The following is a 24,975-nucleotide window of genomic DNA, read 5'->3' as shown; positions in this document are numbered from 1 at the left end:
ACACAATAGAGGGCTTCCTTTCTGCAATGAGGTAAATAAAATACACATGTAAACAAAAACATCTCTGGTGAAGATGATGCATTGCAGCCTGATTTGAGGTCACAATTTTATATGACTTTCAACGTGTCTTTTACACTGGTGGTCTTCGGGGGATGTGTTATCAATGCGTAATGGAACCCAGTGAACATCTTCCTGATGATCTGCAGTAAATTCTTATCTTCAGATATTATATTTTTATGCTTGCACCTCACATTTGAAAGAAAGGGATAATTTAACAAATATAGGGTATATAGGAGGAAGGATGCTGAGGATGGAGCCACCAGACAAGAGGAGAAGAGGGGGGACAAAGAGGAGGTTTATGGATGTGCTGAGGGAGGACATGGACATGGCTGGTGTGACAGAAGAAAATGCAGAGGGCGAAGTGAGATAGAGACAGATGATCTGCTCCAAAGATGCCTAACGGTAGCAGAAGAAGAAGAAGAAGAGTAAGAAGAAACGACTGCAGTAGGTTTTTTTTTTTTGGTGGGGGGGGGGGGGTGTTGGTGTGGTATGGCTGCTGTCATGACCTGGATAAGGGGGTAGAAAATAAATGAATGAATGACAATCTAATTATTTGCTCAAGGTCAAGGACAATTATTCTGGAACATAAGAACATTGGGGCCCAGTATGAATCCTGCAGTACCTTACCTTCAAAGCCCACGCTGTGGAAACACTGCTTGAGCCTTCTTGGTTATACGTAATTAGATATCAGTGAAGCTCATGGTCACACTCCTGATTTTTTTTTTTTTTTTTTTTTGGTCTGTTTTATATTTTTCATCCTGCCAGTAACCAAGTATTTTAAACCTCCATTGCACATTTGACACATCATGCACAAACACTTCCAAATTGGATGACTAGTGGGAGCAAGAAGGCAAAAGACACATCTGATGAGTAATCTTCCAGAATGTGTGTCGACACAAAAGCATTTTTAGGTCAAAACAGTGGTGAGTTCACCACAAAAGCACAGGCTTTACTCAGAGGATTTTACAGATTTGTTGTGTGCATTTAAATACTTTGTTGTCCTGAAGACAAAGCTAGAGCTATGACTGTTAGCCATATGCTAACACGAATGGTGATTCCTCCGCTCTTGTTGCATGCTGTCTTTGTGTCCGGTTATGTCCAAAATCTACCTGATGCTTGGGTTACCACAAGGCTCAATCTTGTATTTTCTAGGTTATCCTCAGATTGGCCACAAACGAGGCGTGAGAGCTCGACTCATGAGGCTTTTGCTGTGCTCCTCAACCAAAAAGTCCTCCTCCAGTAATCAAAGCAAGTGACTCTTCCAAAGGCTCTTTTTTTTATGATTGTTTTGTCCTCCTTCAATCGAAGTCTAACATTCTGTTTGACCTTTTGGCACTTGTAATGGTCCTGATATTAAGTATGATGATATCTCTTATTATAGAAGGCCTAAACAGATCCTTGTCATTTGATTGGTGGTTTGTATGTCACGTGATATTGATCATTCGTCCCATTTGCCATTTTGTTCCATTTACCGTGCAGTTTTGGTTCCATATGTGTTGTACCATTGTACACCATGACCACCTTAATGTAAAATCATGACGATGGCGCTTAGTTTAAAAACAAACATGGCAGGGTTTGTTGTGGTGATAGGTGATGATTTGAATGAGCTTATTGGGCACCCCAGTCTCATTTGAGGGTGGGAGATAAAGGATTAAAATGAAAGCGCATATGCTACTTCCAGGGCCAGCCGCATTATTGGCCACTCACGTGTCTGGCTCATTATTCACATGAAATCTTGCTAAAACTTACCAACAAAACCTTGCCCATTTGCCTTGTCTTCCTTCCTCCACTGGGAACCCCCCAAAAAACCTGTATTTTTCACGATTGCTTTGGTGACTGCAGCAGAAAACAAAAGGGTACACCATCTTTCCGTGTGAAGTGATACAGTGTTTGTGCTGTGCAACAGCAGGCTGTCCCTGGAAGTGTTCAAATCCTGCGATATTACGCAAGGGTTCAACCAAGACTGCGCTGCCCCATTGGCAGTGCTTGTTCCAGCCATTTGGAGGCATTTGCAGTATTCGCTAGGACGGCTCAAGCTAAAGTAAAAGCACTGTCGGATGAAGAGCTCAACAAATTTCTTTTGCAAGTTTTTGCTGGACTGAGGAAAGTGGACAGCAGTCTTTACAGAAACAGTTTTGGATTGGATTGTTTTTGAACTACCTGGCTGTTTTTGCAAGTTGACTGAGAACAATTTTGAATTGGACAGCTACTTAAAGTTCATGTTGGACTGTTTGGAACCTCTTGATCTCAAAGGACCAATGCAATTGTGCACCAAAATGTAAGCTCCTTTTCTCTTGTTTATAAATTAATAAAATATCAAATGGCAAAGATCTATTTTAGGCATCACTTAAAACAAATACTGAATTTTTTTCATCCATGCAATGGAAAGAATATTGCATGAGGTGAGAGATGAAATGCTCCATTTCATTTTGTCCAAACCATTTTTGCTGTTAAAATGTTGTTGGCCATCAAAGTTGATTTACAGCTGACAGAATATGTTGACTTGTTGCAGAATGTTTTCTGTCGCAGTCACACAGGAGGTGTGAAGTGACACATGACAGATGTACATGAATGGAATTATCTCTGCAGATACCAAAGCTTTGTCATTAAGGACCAGATTTGTGCCTGCAAAGTGCACCACATATACTGTTGTAATAAGTTTGTGTTTTCTTTAGTACCACCCATCAAGATCAATAACATTCAGTATGAATAGCAGCCTGCTCTACATCCTGAAATTCCCTGAAAAATTACAATTTTAGCTGTGTTAATCCATGAATTACTTGTCGATTGCTGCTCACACCTGTCTACAATTTTCAAAAATCTTCATACAGTAATTTCGTCTGAGCGAATATGTACTGACTGTTTACTCAATAACTTCCAGTACTGTGCAAAACTCTGACACACCTTAGAATGTATGGTTTTATTGCCTAAATATGTTGGCGTGCATCAGAAAAAGACTACATTTGAATGTTGGATTGATTACTTGACAGATTTACGACCTGATGCTTTATTCCAAAGACAACAAATTAGACAAATTACTCAGCATAACCTTCATATCAAAAGATGTGACCGTTCGCTAAAAGAATTTAGTTTTGAAGGTAATTCTTAAACACTCCTTATTATAAATTACTCATGTAGTGTCTTTGTCATGGAAATTTTTTTTGCACACCTAAGATTTTTGCACAGTATTGCATAATATTTGTGATTTTACATGAAGAAAAAAATGGTTCCCTTTTCTGTTTAAAGGGTTGATCAGGAAAAAAATAAAAGCATTATTTTATACTTGTATTTTTGTATTTGATTTGTCCACTGGAATCAGCTGGTGCACTGAAAAAAGAGAATGTTTGAACCAACTTAAAAAAGTGTTACAATTTGTAAAAACCTGAATGAATTATGTTGTTTGAACTTAAGTTTGAAAGTTAAATCAACTCTAACTTACAAACTTAAGTTTAAACAACTTAATTCATTCAGGTTTTTACAAATTGCAACTCTTTTTTTAAGTTGGTTCAAACATTCTCTTTTTTTCAGTGTGGGTGACTGCCCCGGTCACCCTCAGAAACTCCCGGATGCGCCCCTGTATGTAGTCAACAGCTTGTGTGCCGCTTCCAGACAAACCTGACCATGAAAACCGAACAAAAAGGTCAACAAATGACACAGAGGAGCTGTTCTATTTCTTCATTATAAAAAGTCATAACACAACCGAACACAGCCTGGGCTCCATCACAGCAGAGTAATTGCACGATATTAGAAGATGCACGCTCCAATAAGAGCCTTTAGAACTAATGAGGCATTTAGATGCAGTGTCACACACTTGGAGTATATGAGAGGGGCTGAGCCAAGAAGATGAGTCAAACTCTGTCTTCTGAGGATGGTACGGTTGGTGATGGGAGGCTGAGGCAGCATCTGTCGTCATTACAGGGCCATTTGAAGGTTCCACTCGGTCCCGCTAACCAACCCCATTTCTGACACAGACTTTGTTCTGGGGTCTCTGTTACACTAATTACCCGTGCTGTCCTGTTTGAAGGAGAGAGCTGTCAGATTTTTATTTAACTTACTGAAATAACCTTTGCAAATAAAAGGAGCTGATATAATGAGGGGGAACGCGCTTCAGTGTTGATGGACTTGAATGGATTCTCTTCAGGGTAAAATGTAACATTATCAACAGAGGAGCTGCGTGACTGTAATGTAGATCACTCAGCATTTGCTTAGAGGCGAGTGTCAAAGTTGGAAAGCAAACTAGATCAAACTAAAAGTCCCCAACCAAATTTAATTATGTGAGCAAAACTTGAGACTTTTGTCGTGCATCATTTTGCATTGCTGCTGGAGATGGCTGATGGTCAACCGTTGCTGTTGGATTTAATCATCTCGGGACACGTTGCTAATTGTAGCCTTGAAGAATGTAAATCTGTTGTACAAATCCTCATCAGGACGTCTCTTCAATCATCTCTGATCTTTTCCCTCCTCCTCCTCTCCAGACAGCGTTGAAGATGAGCTTGAGCTGTCTGCGGTCCGACATCGTCCCGAGGGCCTGGAGCAACTCGAGGCCCAGACACAGTTCTCTCGCAAGGAGCTACAGATCCTGTATCGCGGCTTCAAGAACGTAAGTGATGGAGCAGCTGCTGTGCATCTCTGATCTTGGGATTTTTGTGATTTAAAACTACACCAAATACGACTTTAATCCTTTGATTTTGTTTGATTTATTTATGTAAGTGTCTGAGTTTGTGATCGTCTCGCCTTTTGGTGACTTTCTGGGCTCAGCCGTCAGAAGTGTATCATTATGCAGTGAAATTCTCTGGGTCTTCAGCCTTTGAGATCAAGAGACACCTGGGAAGAGCTTTTGGACTCGTAAGGTGTTTGGTGATACTGATATCTTTGCAGGAGAATGAAGGTCCCAGTCTTGAGTGTCTTGATGCTTCCTGTGCGGTTCTGAGACTTGAACACTAACCACTGAACTCAGGCAAAGTCTGCACATCATCGGTACTAGATCTCTCCAGAGGATTCTTGGGTCCTGCTGGTATGGCTGTGTCAAACGAGTGGTTACTTACAGACTCTGATGAGGAGTATCACTTGAGAACAACTCAGATAATTTGGCCATGTGGCACTTTTCTCCATGCATGATCTAGCATGTACACTGAAAAAAGTGAATGAACCTTCTTAAATAAGTGTTACAATTTGTAAAAAAAAAAAACCTGAATGAATTAAGTTGTTTGAACTTAAGTTTGTAAGTTAGAATTGGTTTAACTTTCAAACTTAAGTTCAAACAACTTAATTCATTCAGGTTTTTACAAATTGTAACACTTATTTAAGTTGGTTCAAACATTCTCTTTTTTCACTGCAGGTGTCTCACTGTTGAGGACCAAAGTAGTTGGAGAAGGTCAAAGTGACACCTATCTTTCACCTGGTAGTTTGGAAGGTGGGAATGGATCAGTTGTCCTCCTGGTAGTTATCATCCTGGGCCCAACGTGGTCACAGCATGAAAGCAAAAAGTTGCAGAAGATATGCCTGCACAGTCATGCAGAGCATTATAGGTCAATGGCAAAACCATTACAATCTACTCTTCCGTTTGCCACAGTGGTATGGAAATAGGTGCATTGCAACAATGTACCGCCGATGGAACTGTTTTGGTCCCAACTAGTTCCCCAATCATTCAAACCTGCAGTCTATCATTCTCCCCTGAAATAAGCCACATATAATCCGGACATCTCTTTTCAAATCAAATCAATTTTATTTATATAGCGCCAAATCATAACAAACAGCTGCCCCAAGGCGCTTTATATTGTACGGCAAGGCCATACAATAATTACGGAAAAACCCCAATGGTCAAAACGACCCCCTGTGAGCAAGCACTTGGCCCACAGTGGGAAGGAAAAACTCCCTTTTAACAGGAAGAAACCTCCAGCAGAACCAGGCTCAGGGAGGAGCAGTCTTCTGCTGGGACTGGTTGGGGCTGAGGGAGAAAACCAGGAAAAAGACATGCTGTGGAAGAGAGCAGAGATCAATCACTAATGATTAAATGCAGAGTGGTGCATACAGAGCAAAAAGAGAAAGAAACACTCAGTGCATCATGGGAACCCCCCAGCAGTCTTCGTCTATAGCAGCATAACTAAGGGATGGTTCAGGGTCACCTTATCCAGCCCTAACTATAAGCTTTAGCAAAAAGGAAAGTTTTAAGCCTAGTTTTAAAAGTAGACAGGGTGTCTGTCTCCCTGATCTGAATTGGGAGCTGGTTTCACAGGAGAGGATCCTGAAAGCTGAAGGCTCTGCCTCCCATTCTACTCTTACAAACCCTAGGAACTACAAGTAAGCCTGCAGTCTGAGAGCGAAGCGCTCTATTGGGGTGATATGGTACTATGAGGTCCCTAAGATAAGATGGGACCTGATTATTCAAAACCTTATAAGTAAGAAGAAGAATTTTAAATTCTATTCTAGAATTAACAGGAAGCCAATGAAGAGAAGCCAATATGGGTGAGATATGCTCTCTCCTTCTAGTCCCCGTCAGTACTCTAGCTGCAGCATTTTGAATTAGGGATTATTTCATGGAACTTTTAGGACAACCTGATAATAATGAATTACAATGAAGTAATTTTATGTGGACCAGGTGTTGGTGTTCTCAGGATGTAGTGCCTGCTTGAAAAAACACAATGCACTAAGTGGCTGTAGAGTCATGGATATAATCTGCCTCATCTCAGCCTCACTAAGGAACTGGTCATTTGAGTGGTAAACAAGAATTCTCTGGACAGACCTTCGTGCCAAAAAACCTCTGGCATATACAGGTGCAGCACGCCTTCACGGTGAGCTCTTAGTCTGAGTACATTATATCTCGTCATGCTGTCAACTGTGGTTGATTTTACAGTTGGAATGTTGGGCATTTCATATATTTTTTTTTTAAGTCAAACACGCTACATCAGAGTCGCAATGTCCAGTATAAGTAGCACTCTGCAACACTTAACATCTGGAGATTCAATAATTCCAAGAGAACTTGGAATTATACGATAGACTAAAAAAAATGACTCATTGGATGAACTCAATTCATTTATGTGCAGGATTTCCATCTAATAAATATATGTAGCCCCAGCTCAAAAAAGCACATTCATGCAAGATAATTTAATTTAGTTGGGACTACATATATTTATTAGATGGAAATCCAATCCAGTGATTTTTTTTTTTTTTTTTTTTTTTTTAGTGTACCTAACTAACCGGTTAGCTTCCAGGTCTCACAACTGTACATGAAGACCCAAATAATGAGGAAGCACTTGAAAGACTTTGATTTTGATCGCCTCCTTCTGCATTTCAAACACAGATGGAATGCTTCTTCTTCTATTTGTTTTTTTTTTTTGGTTTTTTTTGGTGCATTGTTGATTGTGACCTGGTTAATTGGGGTGTACCCTGAACACCACTGGATGACTGTTCCAGAGGATCAAAGTCCTCCAGAGTAGCCAATATGCAGTAAAACCACATTTCTCCATTGTCTCCTCTCACGTTAATCAAAGGAATGACCTAGAATTAACTCAACCCAAATGGTCTTGTTCCTGAAGAGAAGAGGACACTGCGCGCAAACGCACTTCTATGATAACCGAATTCCCATGGTGCCTCATTTTGCCAGTTGAGCCCTGACTGCGATCTAACGACTGCCGTTAGTCCTCTTTGACTTGAGACAAAATAAGAAGAGGCCTAATGAGGTTTTTAATTTGTGCTGCGCTTTGTCGCACACTTACAGCCTTCTATTGGGTACAAAGGATAAACTTCTCATTACGAATGAATACTCTGAGTTCAGGCACAAGTCCAAATTGGACTAAAAGTGTCACTGCAGTTAAATTGCAGCAACTAAACTGCTTTTGTTTTCAGTTTATAAGGGGCGGGTTCAAACCACACATCTGTCTTGCCGTGTCCTAGAGTAACATTGGCAGAGGAAGGAGGCACTTCGAGGCCAACTGTTGTAAATGAGGCTGGCGCAAGTCCCATTTGAGGAAATCTGGTCCTTTGTCCTTGGTGTCTTAACGCTTAGAAGTAAATTGAAAATCTCCAGCGTGGGTGGCAGGATGAGGTTGTTTGTCTGGACAACAAACGCTGAGCCGCTCGCTTGTAATGCAGATGTCAGGATTTGTCCAGCAACACAATATGTCTATGAAAACGAGGTCTTTCTCAGCAAAGGTCACCTTAAAGCAGAAAGGTGTTTGTTAAATTCCTTGACCCCACAGTGCTGCAAGTAAAATAACATCGTCTCCGTGTCTGAGGAAATCCACCGGGCTTTCACCGTTCATAATCTCCGCGCTTTGCCTTGGGCATTAGATTAAGCTCTCACAGTTCCACCGCCAACGATGCCTCTGTTCACAGGTTCATTGCCGAGGTGACTTCATGTGCATGAGAATGAAATTTCATGCCTGTTTGCTTTTGCATTCAGCAGATCGTGTTTGTGTTTTTTTTTTTTATTATTATCACGGATCAGCTAATCTCACAAGCATATCGGATGAATGCAAATGCATTATCTGACCTCGTGCGTGCTCTCAGATCGGCACTGAATAATGTGCGGAAAAGAACACTACCCTCTAATTTGTTACCGTTCAGCAAACCGTAACTGCAAATGGGCCATTTGCACTGTTGGCTTTCAATTGCAGAGTCATGAAAGTAGCTGCAGTAACGTAGTAAAGAGTAGATGAAATAAGATCATAACTCACGCATTATGGCAGCTGTGGAAACACTATAACACCATCAGCAGTCGGTGCAGAGTTTGGCTTTTCCTTCGGTGTCATTAGCAGTGACGAGCACTCGCACAAGAGAGCTGGAACTGCATGTTTTAGAAGTCCACTCCTCCCCTTTTGTAAAGTAATTAATTGACATTTCTTTTTGCTGATATGAAACAATGGTTGAATTTTGGCAGGCTGTTCACTGTGCTGATATCGAGCACAAACAATCTACTAATTAACAGATGTTTCATGGGGGGGATGCACAAATCACGTGTACACAGTGGAGGAACTTTCTTGTTCTGCCTGCATTTCTACATTCTGCAATATTTGTCATTCTGGTTCATATTTTTGTAGAACAAAGCAATAAGCATAAACAGTTGATTTAGAGTTGATGAATGTCTTCAGTAATCATGTGTTAATGTGTTTGTTAATGTCATTGAGCACATTAACACTTAATTAAAAGATAACATTTAGTTATCATTTATTAATGGTTGTGTTAATACAGTCATAAGCAGTATCTAACAGGCAATTAAGAATGAACTGTTTGGTCATCACTAATAATCATTATGTAACAGTTAATTAAGAGATAACTGTTTAGTAATCACTTATTAATGGTGTTCATTATAGTTAATGCTGTAATAAGCATTATCTAATGTTAATTAAGATGTAACTGTGTAGTAATCACTTATTAATAGTGTTCAAGATAGTTAATGCTGTAATAAGCATTATCTAACCATTAATTAAGAGGTAACTGTTTAGTAATCATTTAGTAATGGTGTTCATTATAGTTAACGCTGTAATAAGCATTATCTAACCGTTAATTAAGAGGTAACTGTTTAGTAATCATTTATTAATGGTGTTCATGATAGTTAATGCTGTAACAAGCATTATCTGTTAATTAAGAGGTAACTGTTTAGTAATCATTTAGTAATGGAGTTCATTATAGTTAATGCTGTAATAAGCTTTATCTAATAGGTAATGGTTATTACTACATTAACTATATGAACAACATTAACAAATTATTTAACAGTTAGCTAACAGGTAATTAAGCATTAACTGTGTTTGGTCATCACTTATTAACTGTGTTCATCTTGCAGTGTATTCACACTTTATATAAATGTGTGGCTAAAAATAATAATACATTTGACAGTTTCTAACCGTATATACATAGTTCCCTGACTGGAATTGTGAGTCCTCACTTGTAAGTAGCTTTGGGCAAACATGTCAGCCATACTAATGTCATGTAATATCTTTTTGTAGTATTTGCTGCAACCACCAGTTGGTGGGTTTTATTAAATAAGTCTATTATCAGAAGGACACTGACTTGGGTTGTGGATCTTGATGTTGTCGATTCATCTGTAGGTTACAGAATTATGACAATCACTCTCCCGTGATGGCGGCTGTAAATATTGCAGAAAGGAACTTTATGTCCTCAACCCCTCGCCAAATCTCTGCGGGTTTTGTGTGTGTGTGTGTGTGTGTGTGTGTATGTGTGTGTGTGTGTGTATGTGTGTAATCTCAGACAATGAAACATTGATGGACATTTCATATTGAAGATCACACGAACCATGGTTACCATTAGCATATGCGGCCATGCTACCTGTGGTTGTGACACTAACTGAATCCTTAACAGGTTGTGCCAGAAGTCATATTAACAGTTAATCAGTTAACAGTTAATCAATATTAACAGTTAATCTTAACCGCAGTTGGTGTGAGTGTGTATGTTCATGCAAATTGATAACATGTGACTGCAAATGCTAAAAGTCAGCAGTCAGTCAATTATAAATTGTGTTTAACAGTTTGTGTGTGAGTCTGCAGAACAAAAGACTGCGTCTTCGGAAAAGAACAGCAACTTTAATACAAATATATACAAAGAACAGTTGAATAGTGTTCCTTCTGCTTCTCACATATCCCATCACCAACACCATCTCTGAGGAGCGGTGTACATAAATCTCTCAGCAAACCATGTGTCTGTCGTCCGACCACCATCAAAAATACTTCCTTTGCCTGAGTGCCGGTCAGGAACAAACCATTTGCCAGAAAGAACTTCTTCATCTGGTCCTCATATTCTTAGAAGTTTTCCAGGCTTCCATCAAATTGAAGCTACGGTCCTTCACCAAAAAATTTTTTGCGTCCTTTTCTGTGCCGTCTGTTCCATGTGCGTGCCTTGTTTTCCAGGATTGTCCTGTTCCTCGTTTCCAAAAATACTGTTGTGTTTAAGAGTCTCCAGAACAAAAGACTGTGTCTTTGGAAAAGAACGGGAACTTTAATACAAATATATGCATAGAACAACTGAATAGTGTTCCTTCTGCTGCTGCTCTCATATCCCGAATGAGTAGCAGCAAAACGCCACATAAATAGCAGTACACCAGAAATCTGGAAATAGTCATTCTGGGAAATTCTCTCCCTTTGTTGACGTAAGTTGCCTATTTGTTGCATTGCTGTGTTCTTAAATGTTTGTGAATAAAATGATGGCACGAGACAGTGTCTCCCCACAAACAGATGTTTGGACAGATTGTTCACTCTTGATTGTGATTTCAACTTAACATTCTGTGTTCCATAGGTTGGAAGATAGATTCTTTACATCCTGTGAAGTTTGTGTCTTCAGTGAAACACCATTATTGACCAACGAGGACATATTTCTTTGGGGTGGGAAGGAATATTGATTGTTGTTGTAAAAGATTCAGTTTGGTCAAACACAAACATCTGTTGTTGGAGAAATTTAAGGTCAAAATGTGTCTTCTAGATCAGAGCAGTGGATGCATTTGGTAGTTTTTGGCTGCTACCATGGTAACACTTAACACTCAGAGAAAGTGTTTTTTAGAACCTATGGAAGTGTGCATCTTGTGCATTACTGCTGCAACACCCACCCGTCAACCTTGAATCACTGATCTTTCAGGTCTTTGTTATGGGAGACACTAAGTTTGTGAAATGCCTTTGTAATTTTGTAGATTCAATTAAATTCCATGAATAAAGAGCCACACTTGTTGCTGTGCACTGACATTTAATAAACAGTGAAGGCTGCATCTTTCTTCTGCAAAATCATTAGATTCTCGCGTACAGAAATACGTTCCTCCTGCTCTCGGAAATTTCATCTATAGCCGAGCACTTCCCCTCTGGCGAAATTCAATATCCTGTCAACCATGAAGGCAGCTTGCACCCTGCAGAAATGAAAGCTGGAAAACCTGGCTTTATCACCGCTCTGAACAAGGTTATGCATCGTGTCTTTAGTTGGCCTTTTGCTTTGAAAAGACAGAAAAGATTCTTAATAGAAAAGTTGTCAGACAGCCACAGGTAGGCGGCTTTGAACAGCTTCACATGAGATGTTACAACTCGTACCGTTGCATTTTGTGTGAATACCATCAAACTGTATCTGTTTATCTGCGATGGGTGCAAGCACAAAAAAGCACATGGAGTGAAATGTGACAGAGAAGCAGCCTTGTGACCAGCGGTTTGTTGGTTTGATCTCCTGATCAGTGTGAAATAATCAGGGTGGGGAAGGTGCAAGTACATCGTTGTCTGATTCTATCGTTTACGTGACCTTAAGCAAGGTTGTGTGTGTGTGTTATGGTAACTATTCTCATTTGGTTACAAGAGAAGAAAACATTATTTTTTAACATGCATAAATCCAACTCCAAATTATTTGTCAAATCTATAGAAAAGCCATAAAGTTGTTGATGATAATAATTGTCATTTTCTCCCATATTCCAGGAATGTCCCAGTGGAGTTGTCAATGAGGAAACTTTTAAAGAAATCTACTCTCAGTTCTTCCCACAAGGAGGTTAGTGTCTCCTTCTACACTGAATCAACTCTGACGTTATTTCTCTGAAAGTTTTCCAAAGATGCATAAGGAGGAAAATCCCTGCGAGAGAGCGATGGATTAGTTTTGGGGTCAGTATTTTTGCAGTGTGGAGTTGCTCATTATATACTGCCATCATTATGGAAAGACTCGACCCGAGGAACAAGAGAGAACGCATTAAGAGGCTTTGATATACGTGTTCAGTGAGAAGAAAGGCTGACCAGAGCTGGTTTAATGGCGTAGCACACACAGGAAACAATGACGCTCTTTGCAGTACATTATTCCTCCCTCTTGTCTAAAAAAAAAAAAAAGCTTTCAAGTTGGACAGAAAAGTTGCAGAAGTTTCTTTGAAAGAGTTTTTTGTTGGCTGCACTCATGCACAGAGTTAATCTCTTGGTCTTTTTCTAGATGCTTCAACATATGCACATTTCCTCTTCAATGCATTCGACACAGATCACAATGGTTCTGTGAGTTTTGAGGTATGTCCATCTGGCTTTCAGAATTAGTGGGTCTTATGTCACTAACTGACATGTTATTTTAGCTGCTTTACTTTATCACCCTTTGTCACATGCATTGATCCTGAAGGTCCTCCTAACAAAAATTGCAAACATGAGCTAATGTTAGCTAATATACGTTTGTAAACTCTGCATGTGACTGTGATGTGACAGACATCTGAAGACTTTGCTGAGCGGCTGTGACTGCTTTGACAGGAAAATGCATTTATAGTGAAACGCAGTCAGGAAAATTAGCGATTAGCAATAGCTTTACACATTGCATATAACACCTGCAGCAATGGAAACCAGCAGAATGCACAATGTTGGGGAGGCACATGCAAGCTTTATAGTTGCCAAAATTAAACAAAAAACCAACACTAATCACATCGCCCTTTGAATGGGTAAAATATGTTCTTTATTACTCCTATCAGGAATAAATTCCGCTATGTCCATCATGAAAATCAAAATTAGTATTCTCAAAGTGTGCATGCTGAGCGACACAACTTAAGTACAGTTTAATCTACAACCTGCAAAGTGCATTTATTGTGGGAAAACGTATGTGCAGTAGATTTACATATTTCACATTTTGCCTGCAGCAATCAAAACGAGCATCATAGACATTCGTTAAGCACACGATCCAATTAAATGTTAACTTGACGAGTCGAAACTTTCCAAAATTAGGAGTTTTGTACCCCTCAACGTTTTTACATTGAGTGAGCCAACTGAAATATTGTGTAACCTTCAACCAGACTAATTTTAACTCAACACAAGCAAGTGCAGATGAGGCGCTATCAACATACGATTAATATTTATGAAGGGCTTAGATTTGTTGATTAGGACAGAAAATCATTACTTCAAACTGCTTGACTCTCTATTGTGCAGTCAATTCTGCTGAAACGTACTGTGACTCCCTCTGAGTCAATTTTTAAGCATCATGGAGTTGGATTTATAATGTATGCACTCTTGATGTCTGAAATCAACTTAACAGCTTTGTGTTGCTGATGGTATTTTGTGGCAGCGTGAGGCATATTGTTTTCTGGTGTCTGACTGCAGGATTTCGTGATGGGACTTTCCATCCTGTTGCGAGGAACAGTCCAGGAGAAGCTGAACTGGGCTTTTAACCTGTACGACATCAATAAAGATGGATATATCACAAAAGAGGTACCTCCCTTTTTGATGTTGCAAATGGTCTAAAACTCCATCTTGATATTGAAGAGTTTGGGGATTTTTTTTGCATGTCTGTGTGTGTGTGTGTGTGTTTTGCAGGAAATGCTCGACATCATGAAGGCCATTTATGACATGATGGGAAAATGTACATACCCTGTCCTCAAAGAGGAGACGCCTCGCCAGCATGTAGAGATATTCTTTCAGGCAAGGCTGTGCTTGGAAGCTTTCATGCCAGATGGTGTTAAAATAAAAATATAAAATTATAAGGTTCATTTTGCAACCTTTTCTCTTCCCTGTCTCCAGCAGAAGATGGATAAGAATAAAGACGGGGTGGTAACCATAGACGAGTTCATTGACTGCTGCCAAAATGTAAGCTGAACACTGGAAGTTTTTTCTTCAGCTCACACATAAATATCACAAAGATATTTAATAAATGTGTCAGTTTTCTTTATATCAGTCAGGAGATGGATACGTGAAGTTTCCAAGGCATTGAGTATGTCTTGGACTTGTTTTTCATTAATCATTAAGAAATAAATGGTGTGGTACTGTACATGAAATGTGTCTTGAATCATGGACAAGTGAAGGAAGCCACCAATACACCCCGGACACCTCTGAAAGAGTGACAGGCTTCCCTGGCTGTGGTTAGAGAAACTGTAAATTGTGCTCGATTATTACATTTCTGTGAGGATTCTCTCTCTCACTCTCACGGACCTCATTCACTGTGTACCTCACTTGACCAAAATCCTTATCGCAGGGTTGTGTGGAGGTATGATTATTTGATTTTTAAACATAACCACTGCGAAACAGTCAGAAAATAATGTCTAAATGTCTGTTTGGAAGTTGTCTGTCGCTCTCACTGACAACTACATCTGCACCTAATTCATCATGCACCTTTCACTAACCATCCAGCAGGTGGGATTTTGAACAGGCAAAACAAAGTTGCTTTTTCATTTTGATCTACTGCATCAAAGCTCACCAGATCTTAAAGGGGTGGTCCTTATTTTATGCCCTTTTAATGTGGTGAGTTACAAGATTTATTGTTTTGTGCTCTTGTATTAAACTAGAGGGGATCTATCAGTTTGTGTATCTCCCTGTGTTGGTATCAAGAAGGACTATCTGTATCGATACTGGCAGGGGCGTCATTAGGTTTTAAGGACAGGCGGGCTTAGCCCCCTGGAGATGTACAGGATGTGAGAAAACTTTTCTGACCCATTGTTTGACGCAGCCGGGAGTGCAGCCGATGCAGCACACTAAAGGACCATTCACATGAGCAGCTGCTTAGAGATACTGTTGGGGCAACTTGGATGGTTACCTTCAGAGAGGGAAGCAGGTCTGAATCAAGGAGGTTATGCACAGACAAGATATCTGGGGGAACAGATAGAAGTGACTGAAAACATCAGTAGTCCATAGACTGCTGACAACTAGAGCTTTGCTCTAAGACCAACAGCTATGATGATCTAATGGCAGAAAGGCACTCCAAAATGGCACACAATGTCTGAAGTACTACAATGATTGATTGCAACTGACATGGCCAGCGAGTGTTTGAAAGTTGCACAAGCTCAACTGCTGTCAAGCCAAGCCTGGTCTGAGACTCCGTGAACTTATGATGATTCACTTGGGAGGTGCTTAAAAACAAGTACAGACCCACCAACAAGCTGAAAAAGGTCCACAGCCTCTGGAATGGCCTTGCAAGTCTAACACAACACCAGGTTAAGCTCATGAGCATTCTGATTGCATCTGTACACACATCTGAAAATCAACTTTAGTTACTTTAGAATATGTGTGCCAAATTTCATGTTTTTAATCACAAAAATGCACAACTATTTTGCCTATCTGTTGCAATACGGTGCCTCAGTGGCAAAAGGAAGCCACTTCATCTGCATTCTCTGTCTACCCAGATGGAAATGGGCAGTGGTGGGCACTGTTCTGCTAATCCACAAACTGTTACTTATCGAAGCTAATGTTTTCATTATCGGATTGGCTTTTCAGATAACTTTGAAAACTATCAGCGGAATAATTATCTTTCGATCAATTTTGGTCCGATAAATTTTAGGCCACTTACATATTTTGGAAGCGTGGTGAATAGTTACAAACATTGATGAAGTCTAAAATAAGCTGAGTACCTCCCTGTTAAATGTTTTTTAGGAGATGTGCAGTTCTGTCCTCTGCAAACAGGGGAGAGCTGGTTCCACAAAACCCCACTCTATCATCTGCAGGTAAAGGAGAACTCATCACAGAAAAGAAAAAAAAGCTTATTTCTTTTGACCACATACTGATAGGCTGGCAATATCACCCAAGTCATCCAGAAGCATACAGTTTTAACTTATGGTCAAAATTTTAACCAAACTAATTTTGGATAAGTTATTTAAATTAACATCACGTCTGAAGTTTTATAAAGTGAAAATGTCAGATATATGGTTTAGTTTTAAAGTAATGCACGAGTTTTGAAGGTTTTAGTGTGGACATGCTGTGTCCAAGTGTATTATAGGTCATCTCAGTACATTCGCGACAGAAGAAATGCATTTGAGACTCTGTGATCAGGCTCCACACGGACAACAGCATTAAACTCTTTGTATATTGTGCCTAAAACTCTTGTGAATATATTCTCTGGGTTTATAAAGGTTGATATTGTGTGTTTTATGTACAAATGCCAGAAGAAGCCCATTTTGCTTCTCCATTAATTATTTTCAGTTGGAATCATTGCAATCGATTCTTGTTTGCTCTGCTTATCCTGCTTATGTCAAACACTGTCTGTCGTCTTTGTTCCAGAGTAATATATACATGTCTGAAACTGAGTTTGTGTTTATTAAATTCCACACGTCTTAAATGGAGCAGGCACGGATTATCTGGAATTTTGTTTTGGCAAGTTTTCACGGTCTCTACTGCCATCTACTGGCCAGTCGTGTTCATGGCAGTATGAGCGTCTGGACGCCAGTAGATGGCAGTGTTCTATTTATTTTGACCCCGGTTATATCAGATGGTTGTCAAAGAAGAACTTGATTTTTTTGGCTTTTTGCAAATGCATTTTTTATTTTTTTTTATTTATTTTTTTTACAAATAAAAAAAGGCATATTTTAAAAACGCACATTTATATGTAAACACCAACACACACACCTCACATTAACATGTTGGTTTTTACATAGAATGAATGAGTCAACCAATCAGTGTTAGCAGAGGCTCACTTACCCATAATCCCTTTGGCACCTGCCTGTGTTTGTTACAAAACTTCAGGATTAGTGTATTATTTCAAATTAAAAGATATGTGTTATATTTTAACTTTATCCAAATGACAGAATTGACATTAATGGAGTTATTCTATCCAGAATAATTTGATCATTTTAAATCAAAACCATAACTCAAAACTGCTTTATTTTCCAAGACCTCTGCCTCACTGTGGCACAGCTGTATTCATTTAAAGAATAATGGTTTGTTTTATGTGTGTGGAGAGTTTAGCTTATCTCCTCAATTGCCTCACTTCTGCAAGCTATGTAGTAAAGAGGAGCTTCCAGCAGAGGGCAGGGCGCACAAACACACAACTGCTGACTCATTGTTTGGGTGTGTGGTCGCTTTTGATGTTACCAGAAGCGATTGTGGTGTTAAAATTCAAAATCAGCTTGTTTGTAGTTGCAAGTGTATTATTATTATTGAAAATTATTGGTTAGCTGTAGTTTCCGATAAATTGTTGGGTGGTTTATCGGTTTAGCTTTATGAAAAATAAGTTTTCAGTTAGCTGATTAGCTGTTATCAAAGCTAACTTTTTGGTTAGCTGTGCCCACCACTGGAAATGGGTTCTGTGCCACATCTGATGTGGTGACCCTGAATAACCAAGGGGCCAAAAACTAAACAAACCCCCCAAAATTATAAAGGTTTTATTGAATTCCCTTATAAACACACAGACCTTCTGTATGACAGACAGTTCATAGAAATGTCCTACATGAACTCACATCACCCAACACCCAGCTGACGTGTGTGGAGACAGAAACAGGTGATACATTTGTCTTACATTTCATCCATTTTAATAATAACAATCAGTACATCATTTGCATGAAAATAAAACAACAACAAAGGTGCAGTTGAGTATTTTTGAAAATAAATGTCATGAGCTGCCTGCAGCATTCATATTTTGCCACAAGGGGCAGCATCATTAAAGTCTGCTTCGATTTCACAGGTCTGCAGCCGGCTGCTGATCATCCAAGTTCACCTGAAAAACATTTGTAAAAATTAGTAATAAGACTCAACTCAAAAAAAAAAAAAGAACCAGCAACAGAAAAGAGCTTCAACAGTTAGTCACATACGTCAATGTGGAGATGATGCTTCCTCAACTGCCGTGAACTCCACTTTCTGAAAAAGTCAAAGAACAAAACTGAAATTAATCTTCACCAAACTATGAGTTTTTGCTTTGAAATTTAAAAACACATTTTCTTTCAAACATTGTCAGGATGATGAGCAATTTGACTGAAAGAGGATTTTTCTGGTCCTACAGACCTGTTCAGTCACAAACGTGGCGATGTTTTGATCTTCGGGCAGGAATTCTCTCCAGTTCAGTCCAGCCTCCTTCCACATCTCTCCAACTTTTTGTGGGGTCTTTAAAAACATAAATATTTTAAAATTATGTGGTCATACAAACTTACCAAGAAACATGAGTTATGTGAGGCCACGAGTGTGAGAAGATAAAATTTGTGTTCCACATACCATTCCTGTGCAGAGCAGCTTGAGGATCTCAGCCAGAAGCACACCAGCCTTTTCCACAGGCACAAGAGGCTTAGAGATCACCCTAAACACACATTTCCACAATGAAGTCATTTCCGTGTGTCCACATGTCAGAGTGCATCTGATTTAAGCAGCTTTAACACACAAAGGTGTGTTTCCACACTATGCACAGAGTTTTCTGGAATAGCATCTCAGCACAACTTGCGTAGACCTCGGAGGGAACTCAGCATAGTGTGATTTTTTTTTTTCATTATGGGGTGTTGTGAGTAGAATTTTGTCGGAAAAATTAATTTACTCCATTTTGTAACAAGACTGTAACATCACAAAATGTGGAAAAATGAATCGCTGTGCATACTTTCCAGATGCACTGAAGATCAGCACAAGTTAGGGAAAGGTCAGTTAAACTTGTACTGGTTTTTGGGAATTCAGTCAAATCCAAACAACCTGGTTTAACTTGTACTCAGCTCAGGTAGCTCAGAGTCAGCTCGGTGCAACCTGATGCTTAGTTTTTACACGGAATACAACCAGAGGATATGCCCAGTCTTATCCTGGATTAACTGACTTTCCCAGAAAACTGCATGGAATCCCTTAAATCCTTTAACTAGTTGTTTTAGAGGGTAAAAATTAACAAGTTATATTGTATAAACACATATTTACAATATTCGTTTTATGAATAGTTCATCATTTGACAAGATGAAGGTCCGGCACTTTATCTCACCTGAACAGTTCTCCCATCAGGACACCTCCCTGGTGGAGCATGGGGACAATAATTTGTGCCAGGTAGAGCCAGATGTATGGGATGTCTACTGCCATGTCTTCTGCTGTCTCCAGGATCTCTTCTAGCCTAAAAACACAATGAACGTGTGAATGTGTTTGTCTGTCTATATGTGGCCCTGTGACAGACTGGTGTCCTGTCCAGGGTGTATCTACCCCCATGAGCCTTAATTGGAGTAAGCTGTTGAAGATGAGTGAGTGAGTGAGTAAATTGTGTCTTAAAATGAAATAAATGGTCCACAACTGTGGGGGAAGCATTTCTTTTTCAGGTTCTCACCCTTTGTAGTACTGCTCCTTAGACAGAGTTCCTGCATTGATAAGTTGGCTGAGCAACAGGCCCATCTGCTCCCGGGCAGTGGCTTTACGATCCAGGGTTGACTCCACGCCACTTCGTACAAATATGTGGAGCAGGGAGGCGCTGTTGAGCTCTTCCACACACAGTAATGCCTCCTATAACAGCAGAGGAAGAAAAAGAGAGAAGCAGGTCCTCTGAGTGGTGTCATATTCCAACATTTCCTAACACCTGTGTTCCATGTGAGTGTGCACAGTGCCAAGTTTGTACCTTCATGTCACCCAGATGGAGGTATTCTTCAATAATGGCAACTGATTTCTTCTCCACCTCCTTTTTAGTCATGGCGGGTTTAGGAGGAGGAGTTGGGATGATCTCACGTTTTTCTGCAGGAAGAAAAAAGAGACAAATCCAAATAAACTCTTTGCGCTTAATCCTGACCTCATTGATGTTGAAGGTTCTCACACCATCAGCCTGTCCTCAGAGCATCTCACTCCTCTACTTTAGCCACTATAAAGATTCAGTTTAATGGTGTGGATTCTGTACCTGTGAGCTCCCCGTTTGGACCATTGTCCCTGCATCCTCGGTCCGTGTGGTCGATTTTCCTGGACTCTGTGAATGCTGGGACAGGTTGTCTTCTTCTAGCTGGCTCCGCTTGTACTTTGCTGCTTTCTTGCCAGCTGTTCTTGTTACGCCATCCATCCTGGTAGCAAGATCTTCCAAACCTGTCTCTATCATCATAATGACTTCTGTCTCTGTACTGACCGAACTCACTCCTGTTGTTGGACCTCCAGAAGTTGGTGGAGTTCATGTTCTGGAAATCATTTCTCCTCCAACTATCTCCCTGGACACTTCCTGAAGAGTTTGGGTCTTGAGACCAAAAGCTCTTTTCCCACCTGCTTCGCCCGTCTTCTTCTTTCTTTGGTAGGAGCTGCGGGCTCTGGAGCTGCTCCTGTTGCTCGTCCATCTCTGCCTCTTTGTGGACTTGACTGAGTTTCATTGGACCCTTTACTTTTCTGCGCGGCACCCACTTATTCTGTGGAGTCAAGATTGAGAGGCTCATTTAATATCTCATCTCATTCTGATCGTGCGTGCACACGTTCTCGGCATTGACTGACTGCACTTAACACTAATTCATAAGAATTCTGATCCACTTTGTCACACATTCTGCAAAAGTAAAAGGCACTCCTACCTTTCTTAGGTCTACAACATCTTGAAGGAGGCATCGTATCCTTGTGGAGGTCTGCTTCTTCTGGATAATTCCACTTATGTGGCAGAAATATTTATCCATTTGCTCCTGCAAGAGAAATAGTGTTTTTTTGTTTGTTTATTTTTGTAGACAGATAAATGTTGAACTCAGTTGAGTTTGAATAAATAAATGATTGCATCAACAATGACTTTGTCCATGTTCATGCTGCAATACCTTGTTTTTCTCATCATCCAGGACCTTCCCAACTGTGGAGAGCAAGCTGCAGAGTCTTTCCAGGGAATCTTCATCTCCCCTACTTAGAAGTGTTCCTAAGCAGCTGTGGACGATGGTCTCTGAGAGCATCTGCAGCTTGAACAGATCTCCAATAAATCTGACATTTCCAAGAGACTGAAGACGAAACTTTGCCTTGGCCTCCTCCAGCTCCAGAGCAAAGATCTCCCGCTCCTCATCCTGAGGGCCAAATCAAGCATTTATACATCATAGTTTGATGTAATTTAATTACTTTATGAAAGAAAAGTGAAAAATAAAATGAAACATTTCCTACATTTTTGGCAGTCTTCAGCTGCTCTTGCTTCTTGAGAAGAGCCTCGTCCGTATTCTGGTCCTTTTCAAATTCTTTCTTGCAGAGCGCAAGGAGCCGCTTGCGGAAGTTGACAGAACCCTGCGAATCTGCAGCAGGGACTTCCACCTGAGGAAATGAAACAAATGACTTGTTTTATTTGAACATCACAATCTAACATTTAACATAGAAATATTCACAAGGAAAATAACTGGTCGAACAAAAATGGTTCCTTCATTTCCTCAAACTGATCATAAACATTCAGTGGCTCATGGATGCATCATTCACATCAGCTCTGGAGCATGCACTGGTGCCACATGTCACCACATCAACTATCTACGTGGATTTTTCTGCCTTGGTCCTCAATTCTGAGGCACCTGCATGTTGATTTGTGGCCAGAGAAGGATGTAAGATGGCCAAATGTCACAGCTGACATCTCTCCTGGAGATCACCTGCCCACAATGTTTGGTCACATGTTGTGTCCAACTCTAACAAATATACAGTGGGACAGGAAGCAACACGACCACAAAAGCATGGACCTTCATTTCAACAAGAATAGGCAGAGCCTTCGGCATCTCCTTGGTTTTTGCTCTGGGTCACCACAGTATATGTGCCTGTTGATCTGGCACAAGTTTTATGCAGAACCCCCTTCCTGACACAACTCCACACGACATGGACAATGGGCAGGAGTGACTTTGAACCGGGAACCTTCCTCAGTGGAAACAAATGTACTGAACCACTTGTCCTCCACCACCTGTCATTTCAACAGCAACAAACAACCATAAAATAATCACATCTTACCTCCATTAGGCGGTGGCACAAGGTGGCATAACACTCAGAGAAGTGAGGCTCTGAGATGGCCCTCTCCAAGATCAACTTTACGGCGGGCTCTAGCCTCTCCTCTGTGTCAATCTTGAGGTCTTTCACCTGCTTCAACAACCTCTCAAATTTTTCTGGTGTCAGTTTATTCAGGAGGCTGCGCAGTTCCCTCAACATCTGTTGAGTATTCTTCTTTTCAACATTGTCTTCTCTTTGGAGATAAGCAGGCAACCAGACATCCACAGTCTTATTTCGCTGGACGTCATTGTGACGGGATGGGATGTTGTTTTGCTGGACGTCAATATGACGGCATGAGATGATGATTTGTCGGACATCATTGTAACGGGATGGGACTGTTTTTCTTTCCCTCCAGTTCTCCTCCTGGAAGAACAAGATTCAATATATAAATAAATCATTTAATTTAATAAATAATTCAACATTTTTAAAAGGAAGCCATATAAGTGAAGAACTTTTCAGAAGATACTTGCCGTGCGCCATGGTTTGTCCACTGGCCGTCTCGCCACATTTGACACATATGGGCTAGAATCCTGCCCAAAACGCCGCTGAGCCGTGTTGGGAGGCCAGCGTTTAGGAATTTCCTCCTGAGATACAGTAAGAGGCAGAATGACTTCTTTGCACTCACACAAACACCAAAAGAGAAAATGTCCAAGAGCAACTTTTCATATTTAATCCAATAGGATCAAAACAGGTTCCATTCATTGAAGTTGAATCTCATATAATGTGAACAATATTGTCAAGGCAAAAGTTTTGAACACTTAATTTGTATTTTTCATGGGTCAGTTTCCAGCTGTGGATGATTAGCTATGAAATGTCACTGAAGACCCATCATCAACCAATCACAAAGCAGAACACCTCTTACCTTGGATACAATCTCCTCAAATCGGCCTTCAGGCGTAATCAAACTGTCACTGACAAACTGGAGGCGGAGCAGCGACCTCCTGTCATATGTCAGCTTCTTGGTGGTGCACATGGCCATCTGTTGTCCTGACATCATCTGATCCAAACCGGACTTGTAGACTGGTGAATCACAACCTGTCTGGATGCTCGCAGCACTGATTGTTATTGTTGATCTGCAAGACAGATTAAGCACACAAGGAGAGAACAATGATGATCGTAACACCGTACAAACAGTGATCTTGGAGTGTCGAGTTTGGTTGTTTTAAATCAAGAAAGGTGAAGCAATTTGATCAGAGCCACTGCACTCCCAATTAAAAAAAAAAAAAAAGATTAAATCACCTCAATTTTGTCTGTATTCCACAGCAGAAAATATTACCGACCCACCACAAGCTATGGTGCTCATATAAACAAACATCACAGACAACAGTTAATAAGAAAATATAAGTTTTAGAATTCAACTTACAGCTAGTGAATGACAACAAATCACTTTGTAGATAATTAACTATAATCACGAGTGACCAGCTCCAGGTGTCGTTCCCAGCCAAAGGTTTTCTGTAGAAAGACTTTCTTACACCACATGGTAACAAAGAGAAACAAAGTTAAAGTGAACAAAAAGATTAAAGAGAAACAAAGAGGATCATGTCATCAATAAGAGATTAAAGAGATCAATAAGCCTTTAATGTATGAGGGGGGGGTCTTTGGTTGGGTTGTCATGGTAACAAAAGATTTGAGTGACTTTGTGTGAAAAAAGTAAGTCCCTTCGGCTCCTTGTTTGCACTCGGGGTCGCCACAGCAAATCCAAGGTGGACCTGCATGTTGAATTGGTACAGGTTTTATGTGTTTGTGCCATCTCATGTTTGCCAAAGATGACTAAAGCTTTCTTCCAGTTCTTGCAACCACTATGGACCAAACTGTCATGTTTGATGTTTTTGCCAAACACTCTACATGGGAAGTTGAATTCTGGTTGACTAAATGTTCTAACCAGTTGTGCTTTTCAATCCAGCTGTGGTGAAATGCTCTCTTCTGCGTACCAAAGCTATCTTGTGGGTCGCTCTTCAGCTTTACCTGTCTGGGCCCTGTGTCTTTATCACCTAAATCAAACCCTGTAGTGTAGTGAGTTGCTGCAGCTGCTTCATCAGTTTTCCTCTCTTGGTCTGTTTGCTCTCCTTCTCTCTCTGTATCTTGATCTTCCTCTCTGTCTTGATCCATCTCTGGATCCACTTGCTCTCTCTGACTTGACCTTGCCTGTTGATCTTTTTCTCCCTCAGTTTCTTCTTCTGCCTGGTCCTTCATGATACATTGAAACACAATGAATCGAGTTAATAACTGATCAGTATCCAGGCCAATGTCATGACTTTCACTCACAACACAAAAATTGGTTGCTCCCAAATGTTTTGAAGTCACATAGATTAAATTTTTGGCACATATAACTAAAATGGTTGCAATTTCAAGCCCTGGAATAATAATATTAATATTATTAAGGTACTCTTTA

General features: G+C 40.2%; 1 protein-coding gene and 1 long non-coding RNA gene across 6 annotated transcripts in view; one reads left to right on the top strand and one right to left on the bottom strand.

Annotated features, from left to right (window-relative positions):
• kcnip4 (Kv channel interacting protein 4) overlaps nucleotides 1–24,975 on the top strand; it is a 278,035-nt gene that overhangs the window by 249,773 nt on the left and 3,287 nt on the right. For 4 of the 5 annotated variants that reach the window (XM_034164695.1, XM_034164696.1, XM_034164694.1 and 1 more), the window contains exons 2-7: nucleotides 4,536–4,660; nucleotides 12,456–12,525; nucleotides 12,952–13,022; nucleotides 14,091–14,198; nucleotides 14,304–14,408; nucleotides 14,511–14,573. In XM_034164695.1, the coding sequence (XP_034020586.1) occupies nucleotides 4,536–4,660; nucleotides 12,456–12,525; nucleotides 12,952–13,022; nucleotides 14,091–14,198; nucleotides 14,304–14,408; nucleotides 14,511–14,573 (542 nt within the window). Of the gene's footprint in view, nucleotides 1–1,212; nucleotides 1,309–4,535; nucleotides 4,661–12,455; nucleotides 12,526–12,951; nucleotides 13,023–14,090; nucleotides 14,199–14,303; nucleotides 14,409–14,510; nucleotides 14,574–24,975 lie in introns of all 5 variants that reach the window. The other variant, XM_034164692.1, reaches the window with a different exon arrangement.
• On the bottom strand, nucleotides 8,034–21,276 carry LOC117505147. The gene is made up of 3 exons (XR_004559037.1): nucleotides 21,170–21,276; nucleotides 20,990–21,013; nucleotides 8,034–8,045 (listed from the first exon to the last, which is right to left on the bottom strand). It is a non-coding gene; the product is annotated as an uncharacterized LOC117505147 (long non-coding RNA).

Source organism: Thalassophryne amazonica, chromosome 23, assembly GCF_902500255.1.
Source record: "Thalassophryne amazonica chromosome 23, fThaAma1.1, whole genome shotgun sequence".
Lineage (NCBI taxonomy): Eukaryota > Metazoa > Chordata > Actinopteri > Batrachoidiformes > Batrachoididae > Thalassophryne > Thalassophryne amazonica.
This window is presented reverse-complemented; position numbering and strand designations above follow the sequence as displayed.